This window comes from Nerophis ophidion, linkage group LG07 (genome assembly GCF_033978795.1).
Source record: "Nerophis ophidion isolate RoL-2023_Sa linkage group LG07, RoL_Noph_v1.0, whole genome shotgun sequence".
Lineage (NCBI taxonomy): Eukaryota > Metazoa > Chordata > Actinopteri > Syngnathiformes > Syngnathidae > Nerophis > Nerophis ophidion.
Window position 1 is genome coordinate 61,311,412 of NC_084617.1, and position 15,364 is coordinate 61,326,775.

Sequence of the window (15,364 nt, forward strand, 5' to 3'; positions counted from 1 at the left end):
TCTTCAGCTCATTGTGGCCACTGGTCATCATTTCTGAGACTCGATAGCGCCCTCTTGCGGGTGAATTGGAACCGTCCAGTTTACACAACAATAACATATATACATAAACAATGGCATTCATTTAAATAATATTTATTTACTGTTCATTTTTACAGTGTTTTGTTTAAAATATTATTAACGCAGTAAAGGTTGTTAAAAATATTTTTAAAAATTCAGTTTATGCCAGCATTTCGCGCATGCGTTCTAAAACACGGAAGCGCCGTACTTCGTAGATCGAACGTTATAATCTCATCTGTGCGTATTTTGTGCTTACTTGCTGCTGGTGACTCCTCTGAATGATGACATTTGCGTTGTCAATGTCATTATAGACGACATTATTTAAATAAGCTGTAAACCGCTTTTAATGAAAGATGCCAGCTCGTAGCGTCGTGTCCAACGGGATTCCTTCGAGTAAGGTGAAGTACTCCAGGTTGTCCACTCATGACGACGGATATATTGATTTACAGGTAAGAGCGGCTTGCTAAATGCGTTTTTTTTATTTTGCTTTTTTTCCAAACATATCATATGACTATGTGTGTATGTACTGCCCTGAAAGTTAATTTGAAACGCCATTTGTGGTATACAAAGTCACTGCTATTTGTTGTTTGCTTTGTGATACCATAAAGAAGAGAATTACAGCATCTCAATCTTGAGTCATTGATCCGGTTATATTGTTAAAAAGCAGTTGACTCAGGCTTGGACTATAAAAGTAGGTCGAGAAACTGAAGCTGTTATTTTTAAGTTATGTCTGCCATCTAGCGGCTCGTTTTTTAACTGAAGTTTGGATACATATTGGCTCTCTCAAGGGAGCCGGATCTTGAGGAGTCGTTCTTTTCAAAGAACCGCTTAAAACTGGTTCTCAACCTTCTTTCAGAGATGTACCCCCTGTGAACATTTTTTCAATTTAAGTACCCTCTAATCAGAGCAAATAATTTTTGGTTGAAAAAATGATATAAAGGAGTAAAATACAGCACTATGTCATCAGTTTCTGATTTATTAAATTGTGTAACAGTTGGCAATATTTCTCATTTGTAGTGATCTTTCTTGAACTATTTGGAAAAAATGATATAAAAATAACTAAAAACTTGTTGAAAAATAAACAAGTGATTCAATTATAAATAAGAATTTCTACACATAGAAGTAATCATCAACTTAAAGTGCCCTCTTTGGGGATTGTAATCGAGATCCATCTGGATTCATGAACTTAATTCTAAACATTTCTTCACAAAAAAAAAATCTTTAACATCAATATTTATGGAACATGTCCACAAAAAAATCTAGCTGTCAACACTGAATATTGCATTGTTGTATTATTTTTTTTCACAGTTTATGAACTTACATTCATGTTTTGTTGAAGTATTAGTCAATAAATATATTCATAAAGGATTTTTGAATTGTTGCTATTTTTAGAATATTAAAAAAAATATCATGTACCCCTTGGCATACCTTCAAGTACCCCCTGGGGTACGCATACCCCCATTTCAGAACCACTGGCTTAAAAATATGGTTCTCTTTTTATTTTCCTATTTTTTTTTTTTTTTAGAAACAATCACTGGCAACAATTAAAAGATAATGTGTGGCCCGGAATAATTTTAATCAGTGGTCTCAGACATTCGGCCCGTGGGCCAATTGCAGCTGCGAGACATTATTTTGCGGCCCCCACCTTAATATGAAAGTTTAATGTTAGTGCGGCCCGCGAGTTTTATATGAATGGCGCTTGACAGCGTAGTGTGCGGAGCTGAAAGGATTGATTGATTCTATTATTAGTAGATTGTACAGTACATGTTCCGTACAATCGACCAATCACGGTGTAGGATGTGGCTCTCGAGGGCCGAATATTGATGTCACTTGCGTGATGCAAGCAGAGAAACATTTTGCCTCTTTTCCACTAGATCCGCACGTGCTCTTCCTCCGTCCCTCCCTCCCTCGCTTACCCGCCTGCTCGCTCTCCCTCTGTCACTGTGAGTGTCTCTGTCTCTCTCTCTCCGGTCCGGTCGCTTCCGAAGCACTCCGCCGAAGGACCGAGCAACAATACAAAACTGGTGCACCTGACCCCAGCGCTGATACTCCGACAGAGAGTCGCTTGGCGAATCGGACGTGTACCACGTTAGTCGTGATGTTAACCCGTTCGGGGCTAATTGTGGTACTGTAACTTTAAACTCCACGGCGAGCCCCTCCTCCCGTTGGCTCCAGACCGAGATGATTTTTGTTATTTGGGTCCAAAATGGCTCTTTCAACGTTCTGGGTTGCCTACCCCTGCATTAGTGGAAAAGCGGCAAATGAGTGAAAGTGACAGATACGTTGCCATGGAGACAGGGGTTTTCTTACGTGCCTGGCTGCAGTCACACCATGACACCTGTCCGTCAGTAATAACAGTCCCCGATAACCTGGACCAATTCAAACCGTTATGTTTTTTTTTTTTATTGTTTAATTTTCATTGCCTCACATTACTAAATTCTCATTTTGTTTCATTTAGATTTTGATTTTATTTTGTGTTGAAAATAAAAATAAAGACATTAAAAAAAAAAAAAATTATAAATATTTTCTTGCGGCCCAGCCTCACCCAGACTCTGCATCCAGTGGCCCCCCAGATAAATTGAGTTTGAGACCCCTGATTTAAATGTATACCATCATTATTGGCGGTCACTCAAACGAGTATGACGATCCTCCTGGTAGGGGTGTATCCCTTTTATGGAGGATGCCTTTGTGTGACTTTGTTTAACGTGGGGAGACTGGTGCACAGATAGTCACCACACGATCCTTGACAGAATCAGGTCAGGGTCCAGTGGCATGGAGTCCAAGACGACTGGGGACCCTTTTCTGCTGCAGCCTTCTTCTGCCATCGCAGCCGTTGTGGTAGTTCTTAAATCACACGATCCTTGACAGAATCAGGTCAGGGTCCAGTGGCATGGAGTCCAAGACGACTGGGGACCCTTTTCTGCTGCAGCCTTCTTCTGCCATCGCAGCCGTTGTGGTAGTTCTTAAATCTACCGTCTTCCGCTTGCTCCGCCGTTGGGGTCTTCACCGTATCACTGGCGAGAGGGCAGTCAGGCACTAGGCCTTTGCCAAGGGCCACCTGGGGTAACAGTTGTAAAGGGGTTAACCACCTCGTGCCCCAAGACCCCAAAGAGGAGCCTCCACTGCCATGGACACATATATACCAACATTACTATATTGGTAATAATTATTATTAAATATTGACTATATTTCTTTTGTGTTCATTGTAAACATTGCATAAAGTCCATCCCTGTTCTTTTGACAGGGGCGCAAATGCATTTTAACAATACAGAATGAATATACAAATTATAAGTAAGAATAAAATATTTATAACAAACGTGAATAAAATTGGTAAAAAAAATTAGCACATGATAAAAACGTGAATACAAAATCGTAATTGTATGTACACGTGAACTTTTACATTTTTTACACATCCACATCCAACCAGAAAAGCATTGATGGCCAAATGGGTACACTTTTAATGAAATAATAAATCTTTAAATAAATATTTAAATGTGTGATTAATACATATTAATGGGTATTAAATATGGGGACGGCGTGGCTCGGTTGGTAGAGCGGCCTTGCCAGCAACATGAGGGTTCCTGGTTCGATCCCCAGCTTGTGTCCCTGAGAAAGACACTTCACCCTAAGTCCATATTAGGACCTTGCATGGCAGGTCCTGCCGTCAGTGTGTGAATGTGTGTGTTAAAGTTAGTCACACACACTCAGTGTGGCAAAATTATTCTCTGCATTTGACCCATCACCCTTGACCACCTCCTGGGAGGTGAGGGGAGCAGTGAGCAGCAGCGGTGGGCACGCCCGGGAATAATTTTTGGTGATTTAACCCCCAATTCCAACCCTTGATGCTGAGGTTAATGGGTCCTATTTTTAGCATTATGCAAGTGTAATCATCAATATATTTGATATACAATTACATTTAATTATTCAATAATTTAACTAATCATTGATTTTATGATTTCACTATTTAATTGTTTGATGATTTACTTATTTGATAATTTAAATAAATATTGATTTCATTATTTAAAAATTCTATGATTTATTCAATAATTTCATTAGTACCACTTAACTAATTATTTAAAAATGTATTTATTTGTGTATAAATTAGGCAAATAAAATAAATAATTGAAGCACTTTCACGGGCAAAATGGGACCCAACTAAATAAATATTTAAATGTTATAATGTCACTAAATGTGTCATTAATTTATTGAATCATTAATCAAATCTTTAAACTTTTTTTTTTTTTTTTTGTCCTGTCCAGCTTCTCAGGCAAATCATATAGTTTATGTCGATGCCCATATCGGCTGTTCAGATTTACTTTACAAAAGAGAAGTGTAGGATATTTCTTTTGTTGCCTTATTTGAATTTAAAAAATCTTTAAACTAAAATAAGATTGAAATAATTAAATGATCAAATCATTCAATGTAATTTTACATTAGATAAATTAATCACATACAACTGATACTTTAATGCATTTAAATCCAATTATAATGAGTTATGACAAATGTATTCAAAGATTTATTTATTTATCGTTTATAATTACCAAGGCTGCCTCTGCATGTGCATAAAAAAACACCTGCCAAATTAACGGCTCGATTCTCATTATTTAAAAGACTAGATTTGTTCGCAAACGTCACACCGCTAATACATCTGCACCATCTAATGAGCAACTCTATTCAATATTCCAATTTTCCAAAAAATGTTTTTATTGATACTGTCATCATAGAGGTATTATTCTGAAAATAAAAACACATTTATAATTGTAGCTAAGCTTTTTTTAAAATATTTTGACACTCTCTTTCAATAAGGTAAACGTCACTATTAAATCGCACATGTTTTGAATATGCACATCAGGAGTGTCTGTTAAGTGTATTCGCACTACGTTTTTTTGACATTTTTCCGTACATATGACAAACCACATTGCATGACAGACTCTTTAGAAAGACTACTAAATTAATCACTTCACACATAACGTACATGGAAATGCACTTCCTAAAACAAAACACTTTGGATCTGTTTGTTATATGTGCTTCGTTTAGACATATTGAAGCAGTTAAGTGTGAGTTCAAGGTGTTTTAATTCGATGTTGTCCTTGTTTACAGTTCAAAAGAAGCCCACCCAAAGTCCCATACAAAGCCATAGCACTCGCTGCAGTCCTCTTCCTAATCGGCTCTCTGTTAATCATCATTGGCTCGCTTCTTTTGGCTGGATACTTTGGCGTTACTGTAAGTAAATGATCGTCACGGAGATGTTATATTGTATTGCATTGACATGTTTTGTTCTGTCTTCCAGCACTCGGATCGTACCATTCCCGTCCTGATCATAGGAATCCTTGTGTTTCTTCCTGGAATTTACCACCTGCGAATAGCTTACTGTGCATCTAAAGGCTACCCGGGATACTCTTATGATGATATCCCAAACTTTGATGACTAAAGTGCTTAATGCTTTTTTGAAGGCATTTTTCTGATGTAAATCTGTATTTGAAGAATGCCATTTAAGTACATCTATTATTCTTTCTTGTATTATAGAATAATCATATTGTACCCCCGCTGATAGAAGACTAATTGAGATATTGCCTGATTTGTGCAATTGTATTATTTCCCATAGTAAACTCAGACATCTGCAATTGATTGTATGATTCATTTTTGTGGATTATCTTTATATCAACCAAATTTTGGAGGGATCTGCCTTCTTTCTTAGTTTTAGTTGCGTGCTGGAGTCTCCAACCCTTTTTCTTCTGAGAGCTTCTTTTGCAAAATAAAAATGGCAGAGCTCTTAATTTTTTAAGGCTTATTTTATTTATTATTTCAACCCAAACAAAGGGAATAAACTTTTTTTGCCAAAGCATTAACGAAACGTTTGTATCTACAACTCACATTTTGATTTTAAAAAACAATTGTTAATCTGCATCTTATATTTCAGTATGCATTTCTTTCTAGGGCAGGTTTTTATTCTTTAGCACTATTCGAGCAACTTTGGGGAAAAAAAATTGTGAAAAGGTGATGTTTATTTAAGAAGCAAATAACAATTCAAACTATTTTTTGTCTCATTTATAATGTTTAAATTGAACAGAAAAGTTTTTAACACATTTTTTTTAACCCTTGGAGCCCCCAGGTCTAGTGGAATTACTGCCCCTAAGTGGTAAGGCAGTGTACTGCACTACACTTGTTTACACTGGACATGTCAAAGAAAAATCAGTTTACCTCATTTTTGAAAACAACCGAACTAATCTTTAAGTCATATAGGGATGTTGAAAAAATGCTACGATGGAAACGTCGGTGATTATGAAGCATGAATATATAAGACCGGATGCTTTAATTATATACTGATCAATGGGGATGCTTGTAATCCAAACAAATGTAAAATAATGTCAGCCATGGAAAATGTGTGCCTCGTTCAAATGCTATTTCTAACCACCAATGTAGATGTTTTGTCTGCTTCAAAATATTTTTTTATGTTACGTTAAATATTTGGATGAGTTAGTGTTATTTTCAGTACAACCTTTTAATTCAAATGTGTGTTTAGATTTTGAAAAGCTTATCACTCGGCCTTTATGCCGACTTTTAGTACTTTCTAGCATGGAGTCTTCCCCAATGTTCCCACCTTTTGTTTGAGGCGCCCAAACAGTGCTGGATAAAGCATACGTTGACTGGCAACACTAGAACGGAAGTAGTTTCGTTTGTATAGCATAAAAGCATTTCAAGTCGAGATGAACAAAGTTCTGTAAAACATAAAGACAAACAGTACACTTTAGATATCCTTAACATTTAGTTACGCGACAAATATCAATATGAATGTACTTTATCATAGCAAATAACACTTATATATTTTTACGGGAATAGCAATATTTTGAAATGTCCAACCGGAAGTGCTTTAGACCGCTTTTGTGCGATTGAGGTAGGAGCGGGAGGAGGGCTGCATGCTAATAACAGGAGGAGGCTGGAGTCGACTATCAACATCAAACCTAACGTGCTGCGTTTTAACATGCGGAGACATGCAGGCAGGTCGTGATTATTTCCTCTCTTAAGTCGTATATTTAGCCGTCAGTCATGATTTAAGACGCTTTCAACATGTTTAAATAAGGGGGAAAATACGTAAATAAACTCTGGTGAAGTTTCCATGGACTTTAAAAGGCGTAATGCTGGACTAAATGTTGATGGAATTCTGATTATTTTTGACTTGATTTTTTTGATGAAGGAGTGTTTTCTAATTTTTGGATGAACATGTGACGACTTTCCTGAAAGTAGTTTTGAATTTTTAAAGGTTTTGAAAGTTCTTTTGCCAAAAAGAAGCATGAACTCAATCTGCAAAAACGAGTCTGCAGTGAGAACATCCATGGACTGAAACGCTCAACTTTAAGCTTCAAGTGCTCAAGTGCCTCCAGCAAGGTAAGGGAAGGAGTAAGTAGAACAAATGATACCTTATTAATTTTACCAAACAACCCTACTTTGCTTAATATTTCATTCGTGGGAAACTGTATTATGTTTATTATTATGTTTGGATTACATTCTCAACTGCAGCATTCTTGTTAAATGTGTTATTTTAGTCTTTTCATCTTTAAACACGAGTGTCATAATAATGAGCAAAAAAATAAATGTAAGTTATTACTGCAACATTTGTTTATGTTTCCACAGATATGATCTACCTCTGAGTTTTATGTTGTAATACCGGTGTAGTAGTTCAATACTTTGTCCCTAGGATATAAATTAGGGGTATGGGGAAACATCGATTCGAATACGTTGTGCGATCTCAGAATCGATTCTCATTTTTTAAAAAATCGATTTTTCTTTTATTTTTTAATTTTTTATTTTTCTTTATCAATCCAACAAACCACCACACAGCAAAACCATAACAATGCAATCCAATTCCAAAACCAAACCTGACCCAGCAACACTCAGAACTGCAATAAACACAGCAATTGAGAGGAGTCACAAACACGACACAGAACAAACTAAAAGTAGTGAAACAAAAAGGTATCAATATTAGTTCTAATTTCAGCATAGCAGTGATTAAAAATCCCTCGTTGACATTATCATTAGACATTTATAAAAAAAAAAAAAAAGAACAATAGTGTCACAGTGGCTTACACTTGCATCGCATCTCATACATAAGCTTGACAACACACTGTGTCCAATGTTTTCACAAAGATAAAATAAGTCATATTTTTGGTTCGTTTAGTAGTTAAAACAAATTGTATCTACTACTCTGCTTGCATGTAAGCAGACTGGGGTAGATCCTGCTGAAATCCCATGTATTGAATAAATACAGAATAGTTTTGAATCGGAAAAATATCGTTTTTGAATCGAAAATTGCGTTGAATCGATATATTATCGAATCGTGACCCCAAGAATCGATATTGAATCGAATCGTGGGACACCCAAAGATTCGCAGCCCTAATATAAATAGTCATCTTTTCCAGTTGGCTGCATCAGACAAAAGGTGTGCCTGTTTTGGTTTCCAGGGGGTCTTTCTGGGTGGTGGAATAGAATAGCATATAGGGGTGAAGATATACGGGCTTCCCTTTTCACACTTGCTGTAGCACAGCACCTGAAGTACCGTTTTGCTTGTATATTTAATACAGGGGCACCCTCCTGTTTGCTTTTGTTCATCTTGTGAGTGTGTGACAGTGGGGGGGAATGTGCTACCAAGAGGCTCCCATCACTCCGGACGCCTGTAATCCTTTGTGTTCTACCACAGGATTTTATGGGGGATGCTGTCTGACAGTGTTGAGCTCTGGCAAACACAGACTTTCATGTCCCACATGTTGTCTTTTTGTGATCGGCAAACCGCAACAAAATGCAGGAACCATGTGAAAACATCTAAGTGTTCCATATAAAGTTCTCCTAATGCTTTACGGTTTTTAAATCAGCTAAAGAGCAGTTTAGTCATGTCTGCTGTTCGGAAATGTCTTATCTCTAGATTTTCTCCTTAAGTTCTCCTCATTATCATGTCGGTAAAGTAGCTTAATAGGACTGAGCTGACCCCAGGGGTTTGGGAGCAGGTGGGGACAAGGACCAGTGGAATTCTCTACTCTCTTGTCACCGCTTGACTTGCAGTAAAGCCACTAAACGGGATATCAAAACGCCAAGCAGCCAATTTATTAGGGGTGTACGATTAATCAATATATTGATTTATATTCCTAAAGTTCCACTACTTCGATCTGTGCTCAACAAGTTGGCCTTCTTTAAGACAGGTATCGATCCAACGTAATTTAAAAAAGGCCTTATATCCATTTTATTGACACTACCCCGAGAGGGACAAGTGGTTAAAAATGGTTTGATGGATGGATAGAAGGACCACATTGGTTTTGAGAACGCACAGACTTTATGTGAAGTTTAACATTTTTGATGATAAGGACGTTAAACGTTACTTAAGTCATTAGTCATTAAAACAAGAATGGCGGATAGCTGCAGTGGAAAGGTGGAGAAAAGTCACAACAAAAGACAATCTTAAAGCAACAACACAACAACTTTCAGCCACAGCATGTTTGCAAAAGCCACGACATATACAATTGCCACAACGCAATAATATAAAGCCGCAACCCAACTTTAAAGGGGAGCTGAACTTTTTTGGGAATTCTGCCTATCGTTCACAACCATTTTGTAAGACATGACGACGGAGGGATTTTTTTAATGCATTCTAAATATTTAAAAAATGCCATTAAAAGTTCGCTTACAGCGGACCCATTGGGAGGTCCGATATTTCGCCCATAAAACCCAATAAATAACCATTAAAAAACTATATTTACATTGTGTGACTTGAGTAGTGATAGTTACATTGTTATTATAAGTGCTAACACAGACAAACTATTTATAGCGGCGCGGTGATCACAAGCTTGTGTACAATTTCAACATGATCGACTGGTGAGGTGTTTCCTTGCTTCCTTGCTACCTGGAAGATTGTTGTAGATCATAAATCACGCCTCTTAGCCGGATAGAAGAAGACTGGAGACGTATTCTGATAAGTTGGTACAATTTCACAGCTGATGGCGAGAACAGCCCGAAAAAACGCTTGGGTCCACCCACCATTTTTTTGTTATGATTACGTGTCATTCTTCATCTCAATGGGAATATTTGAACATCCTAGCAGTCGGCATCCGGCAGACCGTGTAAAGTAAGAGATGTTTTATTATGTTTGTTGGCTCTCATAAAGTCTGCAGTGAGCAATAATCAGTGATGTTAAAAAAAGTGAATGTCGCGATGCCTTTTTGAAATTAATGCATTGCGTATGCTGAAAATGATTAAAATATGTAGATATTAAATATTATTATAAATGTGCCCGTTACTACATTACATATTTACTTACGTCATGTACACTGAAAAAAAATATAAATGCAACACTTTTGTTTTTGCTCCCATTTTTCATGGGTTGAACTCAAAGATGTAAAACCTTGTGCAAAATCCCTATTCGTCTTGATTTTTGTTCACAAATCTTTCTTAGTCAGCATTTCTTCTTTCCTAAGATAATCCATCCCACTTCACAGGTGTGGCATATCAATATGCTTATTAAGGAGCATGATTATTGCACAGGTGTGCCTTAGGCTGCCCACAATAAAAAGCCACTCTGAAATGTGCAGTTTTATCACAAAGCACAATGCTACATATGTTGCAAGTTTTGAGGGAGCGCGCAGTTGGCATGCCGACTGCAGGAATGTCCACCGAGCTGTTTCCCATGAATTGAATGTTCATTTATCTACCATAAGCCGTCTACAAAGGCATTTCAGAGAATTTGGCAGTACATCCAAACGGCCGCACAACCGCAACCCACTTGTAACCCCACCAGCCACATCCAGCAGGTGCACCTCCATGATCGTCTGAGACCAGCCACCCGGCTGCTGCAACAATTGGTTTGCATAACCAAATAATTTCTGCACAAACTGTGAGGAACCTTTCCAGGGAATCTCATCTGCATGCTAGTCGACCTGACTGCAGTTTGTTGTCGTAACCATCTTGAGTGGGCAAATGTTCATATTTGATTGGGTCTGGCAAGTTGGAGAGGTATTCTCTTCACGAAGGAATCCCTTTTTTTACTGTTCAAGGCAGATGGCAAACAGCGTGTGTGGCGTTGTGTGGGAGATGAATTTGCTGATGTCAACGTTGTAAATCGAGTGGCCCATGGCGGTGTTGGGTTTATGGTATGGGCAGACGTATATTATGGACAACAAACGCAAATAAATTTTATCGATGGCATTTTGAAAGCGCAGAGATCCTGAAGCCCACTGTCGTCCCATTCACTCGAGACCATCACCTCATGTTGCAGCACGACAATGCACGGCCCCATGTTGCAAGGATCTGTACATAACTCTTGGAAACTGAAAACATCCCAGTTCTTGCATGGCCAGCATACCCATGTCACCCATTGAGCATGTTTGGGATGCTGTGGATCGGCGTATACGACGGGGTGGTCCAGTTCCGGCCAATATCCAGCATCTTTGCACAGACAATCTACAACCTGATCAACTCCATGCGAAGGAGATGCGTTGCACTGCGTGAGGCAATTGGTGGTCCCACCAGTTACTGACTGCTTTTCTGATACCACCCCAGACCCCCAATAGAGCAACACTGCACATTTCAGAGTGGCCTTTTAATGTGGGCAGCCTAAGGCACAGCTGTGCATTAATCCTGCTGTTTTATCAGCATATTGATATGCTACACCTGGGAGGTGGGATGGATTATCTTGGACATATTTGCGAACAATATATGAGAGGAATAGGTCTTTGGTGTATATACTAAAAAAAATACATGTTTCAATTCAACTCATGAAAAATGGGAGGACAAAAAAGGGCTGTGTTTATATTTTTTTCCATTTTATAAAACCTTACTGGAGGTGTTTGGGTGTTTTTTAAGGGCTTTATAGGCAGAATAGAGTTTCATCCTTAGGCATTGTAAGCCGACTTTTGATTGTATTTATTTAATATTTAGAATGCAAAAAAAAAAAACATCCATTGTCATGTCCTTCAAAATGATTGTGAACGTTGGAAAAAAATATTTGGAACTTTGCCTGTACAGTAATTTACAATCCTTATGAGGGACAAGAAAATACGTCTTTTTTTTTTTTTATGTATCCACTTCCCTTTTTTTTTGTGAGGATTATGAGTCATTCTTCATCTAAACGGGAATATCAAAATCCTAACAGTCGGCATCCCAGTGAGAGCAGACATTGTACAATAATTGATGTTTGATGTCTCTCCTATGTCTGCGATAAATGTAGTGGTGTTATCGTTGAAGGAAAAAAAATGTATGCACTGTCGTATGGTTAAAATTAGCAAAGTACGTAAGTATTACATATTATGAATGTGCCTGCTCCTACATTACATGCAGTATATATTTATAGGATGTATATAAAACCTTAATGAAAGGTTTTGGTTGATTTAAGGGCTTAATAGGCAGAATAGAGCGACTCCCATAGGCTCTATTGCAGGGGTGCTCACACTTTTTCTGCAGGCGAGCTACTATTCAATTGACCAAATTGAGAAGATCTACCTCATTCATATTTATAATTTATATTTATTTATTTATGAAAGAGACATTTTTGTTTACAAGGTAATGGTGTTTAATGATAATACAAGTATGTTTAACACATATAGATTCCTTTCTTTCATGAAGACAAGAATTTAAGTTGGTGTATTACCTGATTCTGATGACTTGCATTGATTGGAATCAGACAGTGGTGCTAATAAAGTACGCATTTTCAAATGGAGGAGAAAAAAAAGTCCTCCTTTCTGTCCTATACCACATGAAAGTGGTTGGATTTGGCATCTCATTTGTCCAACTTGCATACTCGTTTTTAAACACTTTGTCATGAGAGTAACATATGTGTGTGTGGCCTTTTAATGTGTGACAGCAGTTGAGTGACGTCAGTGAGTGTGTGGGCGAGAGAGGAGAGGGAGCGGTCGCTGAGGGCGGGGGAGTGGCTAGTGTTTTTGTGTGGGATTTTGACTGTGTGCTCGACGTAAATAAGAAGTCACGATTTGCAACTAATCGCTGGACTCGTCATTTTGCCCTGGAGTCCGGAATTGTGAAGACCCATTGCCGGGTAAAGTGAAGGGTGTTGCCCCGAGAATCCATCGGCCCTAGAGAAGTATCTCCCCTGCGCTCCTTGACTACGGTCTAGGCGCCGGAAGCAGGAAAGGTGCAACAACTTTATAAGAAATACATTGACATCAATCTCCGTAGCTTGCTAGCTTGTGCACGCTAGTTTCTGAGACTCTTATTTTGTTAGCACAGGCAAGATGAAGCAGGTCTTTTATGGTGAAGACAGGAACTGTGCAGTCGGTCTTTAGAGTTTTGACAGCAGGTGTGGCCCAAGAGTCCGTTGAAATAAAAAGTGTTTCTCTGTCCTGTCTGTGATTTTTTTCTTAATAATGAGCTCACAGCAGCTAGCGTCATCTCACAAGCTCCTCGGGTGCCGAGAATGTCAAACAACTGACGAAAGTGAAGTCTTGGTGAAGATTGATGATTGCTCATTTTTATGCCTGGCTTGCGATCGACTGACACACCCTCCGCGATCGACCGGTAGCTCGCGATCGACGTAATGCCCACCCCTGCTCTATTGTAATTGGACTTTTGTTTGCATTTATTTACACGATAGATTGCGTAAACAAATAAAAACCTACAGTCGTGGTCAAAAGTTTACATACAATTGTAAAGAACATAATGTCAAGGCTGTCTTGAGTTTCCAGTCATTTCTACAACTCTTTTTTTTTGTGATTGATTGATTGGAGCACATACTTGTTGGTCACAAAAAACATTCATGAAGTTTGATTCTTTTATGAATTTATTATAGGTCTACTGAATATGTGACCTAATCTGCTGGGTCAAAAGTATACATACATCAATGACAATATTTGGTTACATGTCCCTTGGCAAGTTTCACTGCAATAAGGTGCTTTTGGTAGCCATCCACAAGCTTCTGGCAAGCGTCTTGTTGAATTTTTGACCACTCCTCTTGACAAAATTGGTGCAGTGCAGCTAAATTTGTAGGATTTCTGACATGGACTTGTTTCTTCAGCATTGTCAACACGTTTAAGTCAGAATTTTGGGAAGGCCATTTTAAAACCTTAATTGTAGCCTGATTTAGCCATTCCTTTACCACGTCAAAAGTGGTAAAGGAATAAACCTTTGACCACAACTGTGTGCTTGTCTTGCATAAGGATTGTGAATGATATTCAAAATTCCCAAAAAGTTTTGTTTTGCCGGCGGACCAAGCTGGGGTAAAGTTAAACACAGTATCATGTACATAATATCTTAGTATTATTGAAAAACTAAAAAAGTGACTTATGACTGAAAAAGTAATCACACTTGACTTCGTTCATTAAACCGTTTTCAACTTTACCGCCTCAGCTGCTTTGGTCCGTCGGCGTAACTTATCCGCTGTCACTTCCGTCGCGTCTTCAATGTCGTGTTTTGGCTTTTTGTTGTGACTTTTGCTATCGTGCTATAGCTGAAAGTCCTTGTGTTATGGCTTCATGTTGTTGTGTTGTGGGGTTTGCAATTGTCGTGACTTTTCTCTGCTATTGTCACGGTTTATATTTGAGTATTTTGAAGTAGAGCTGGGCAATATATTGATATAAACGATACATCGCGGGTTTCTCTCTGTGCGATATAGAAAATGGCTATATCGTAATATTTGAGTATACGTTCTCACGCAGTTGCTTTTGGCTGCGGACATTACACTACAGGCGTTTCTCACTCTCCTTCTCACAGAGACGTAAAACAAGCCCACCTCCTTACATACGTCACATACTGTCGCACGTTTAGCGTCATACGCTCTCGCTGAGCAGAGAGGTAGCAGCATGGCTAACGTTAGCTGAGGCAGGTGGCACAAGCAGAACGGAGCGCAGCGAGTTGAGTGACATTACAAGAGAGAGAAGGTGCGAAACTGATCACAAATAGAGGAAGAACAATTAATGCCCAAAGAAACAGCAGGGGGTCCCTCATCTGGCGGTGGTTTGGCTTCAAGCGGGAAGATATTCCACAGACAATAGCAATATGCAAAGTATGCAGCAGAAGTGTTACTACAAAAGGTAGCAACACTATTAATTTGTTCTTTCATTTAAAAAGTCACTTGTGAGAGAATGAAGAGTATTTAATAAATACAGTTTTGGTCTATTGACTTAGTTGTACCAAGAGCTAGCTTCTGTAGCCGAGGATCGGACCGCCAAGTGCCCTGCCCTCGGCTGCCGCCCAGCTCGCAATGCACCCGACCTCTATGGGGGAGGAGACCCTGCCCCAAGTGGAGGAGTTCAAGTACCTAGGAGTCTTGTTCACGAGTGAGGGAAGAGTGGATCGTGAGATCGACAGGCGGATC

At 38.6% G+C, this 15,364-nt stretch overlaps 2 protein-coding genes across 5 annotated transcripts in view; both read left to right on the top strand.

Annotated features, from left to right (window-relative positions):
- The first annotated feature begins 234 nt into the window (after positions 1 to 234).
- Positions 235 to 5,681, top strand: tmem230b (transmembrane protein 230b). Its single transcript, XM_061906766.1, has 3 exons — positions 235 to 506; positions 5,158 to 5,280; positions 5,348 to 5,681. The coding sequence occupies exons 1-3, from the start codon at positions 411 to 413 to the stop codon at positions 5,486 to 5,488; spliced, it is 360 nt and encodes a 119-aa protein (XP_061762750.1). The 5' UTR covers positions 235 to 410; the 3' UTR covers positions 5,489 to 5,681.
- Positions 5,682 to 6,966: 1,285 nt separating this feature from the next.
- Positions 6,967 to 15,364, top strand: part of igsf9b (immunoglobulin superfamily, member 9b) — a 63,573-nt gene continuing 55,175 nt past the window's right edge. For 3 of the 4 annotated variants that reach the window (XM_061906767.1, XM_061906769.1, XM_061906773.1), the window contains exon 1: positions 6,967 to 7,443. The gene's annotated coding sequence lies outside the window, so the exon portion shown is untranslated. The remainder of the gene's footprint in view (positions 7,444 to 15,364) is intronic. The other variant, XM_061906768.1, reaches the window with a different exon arrangement.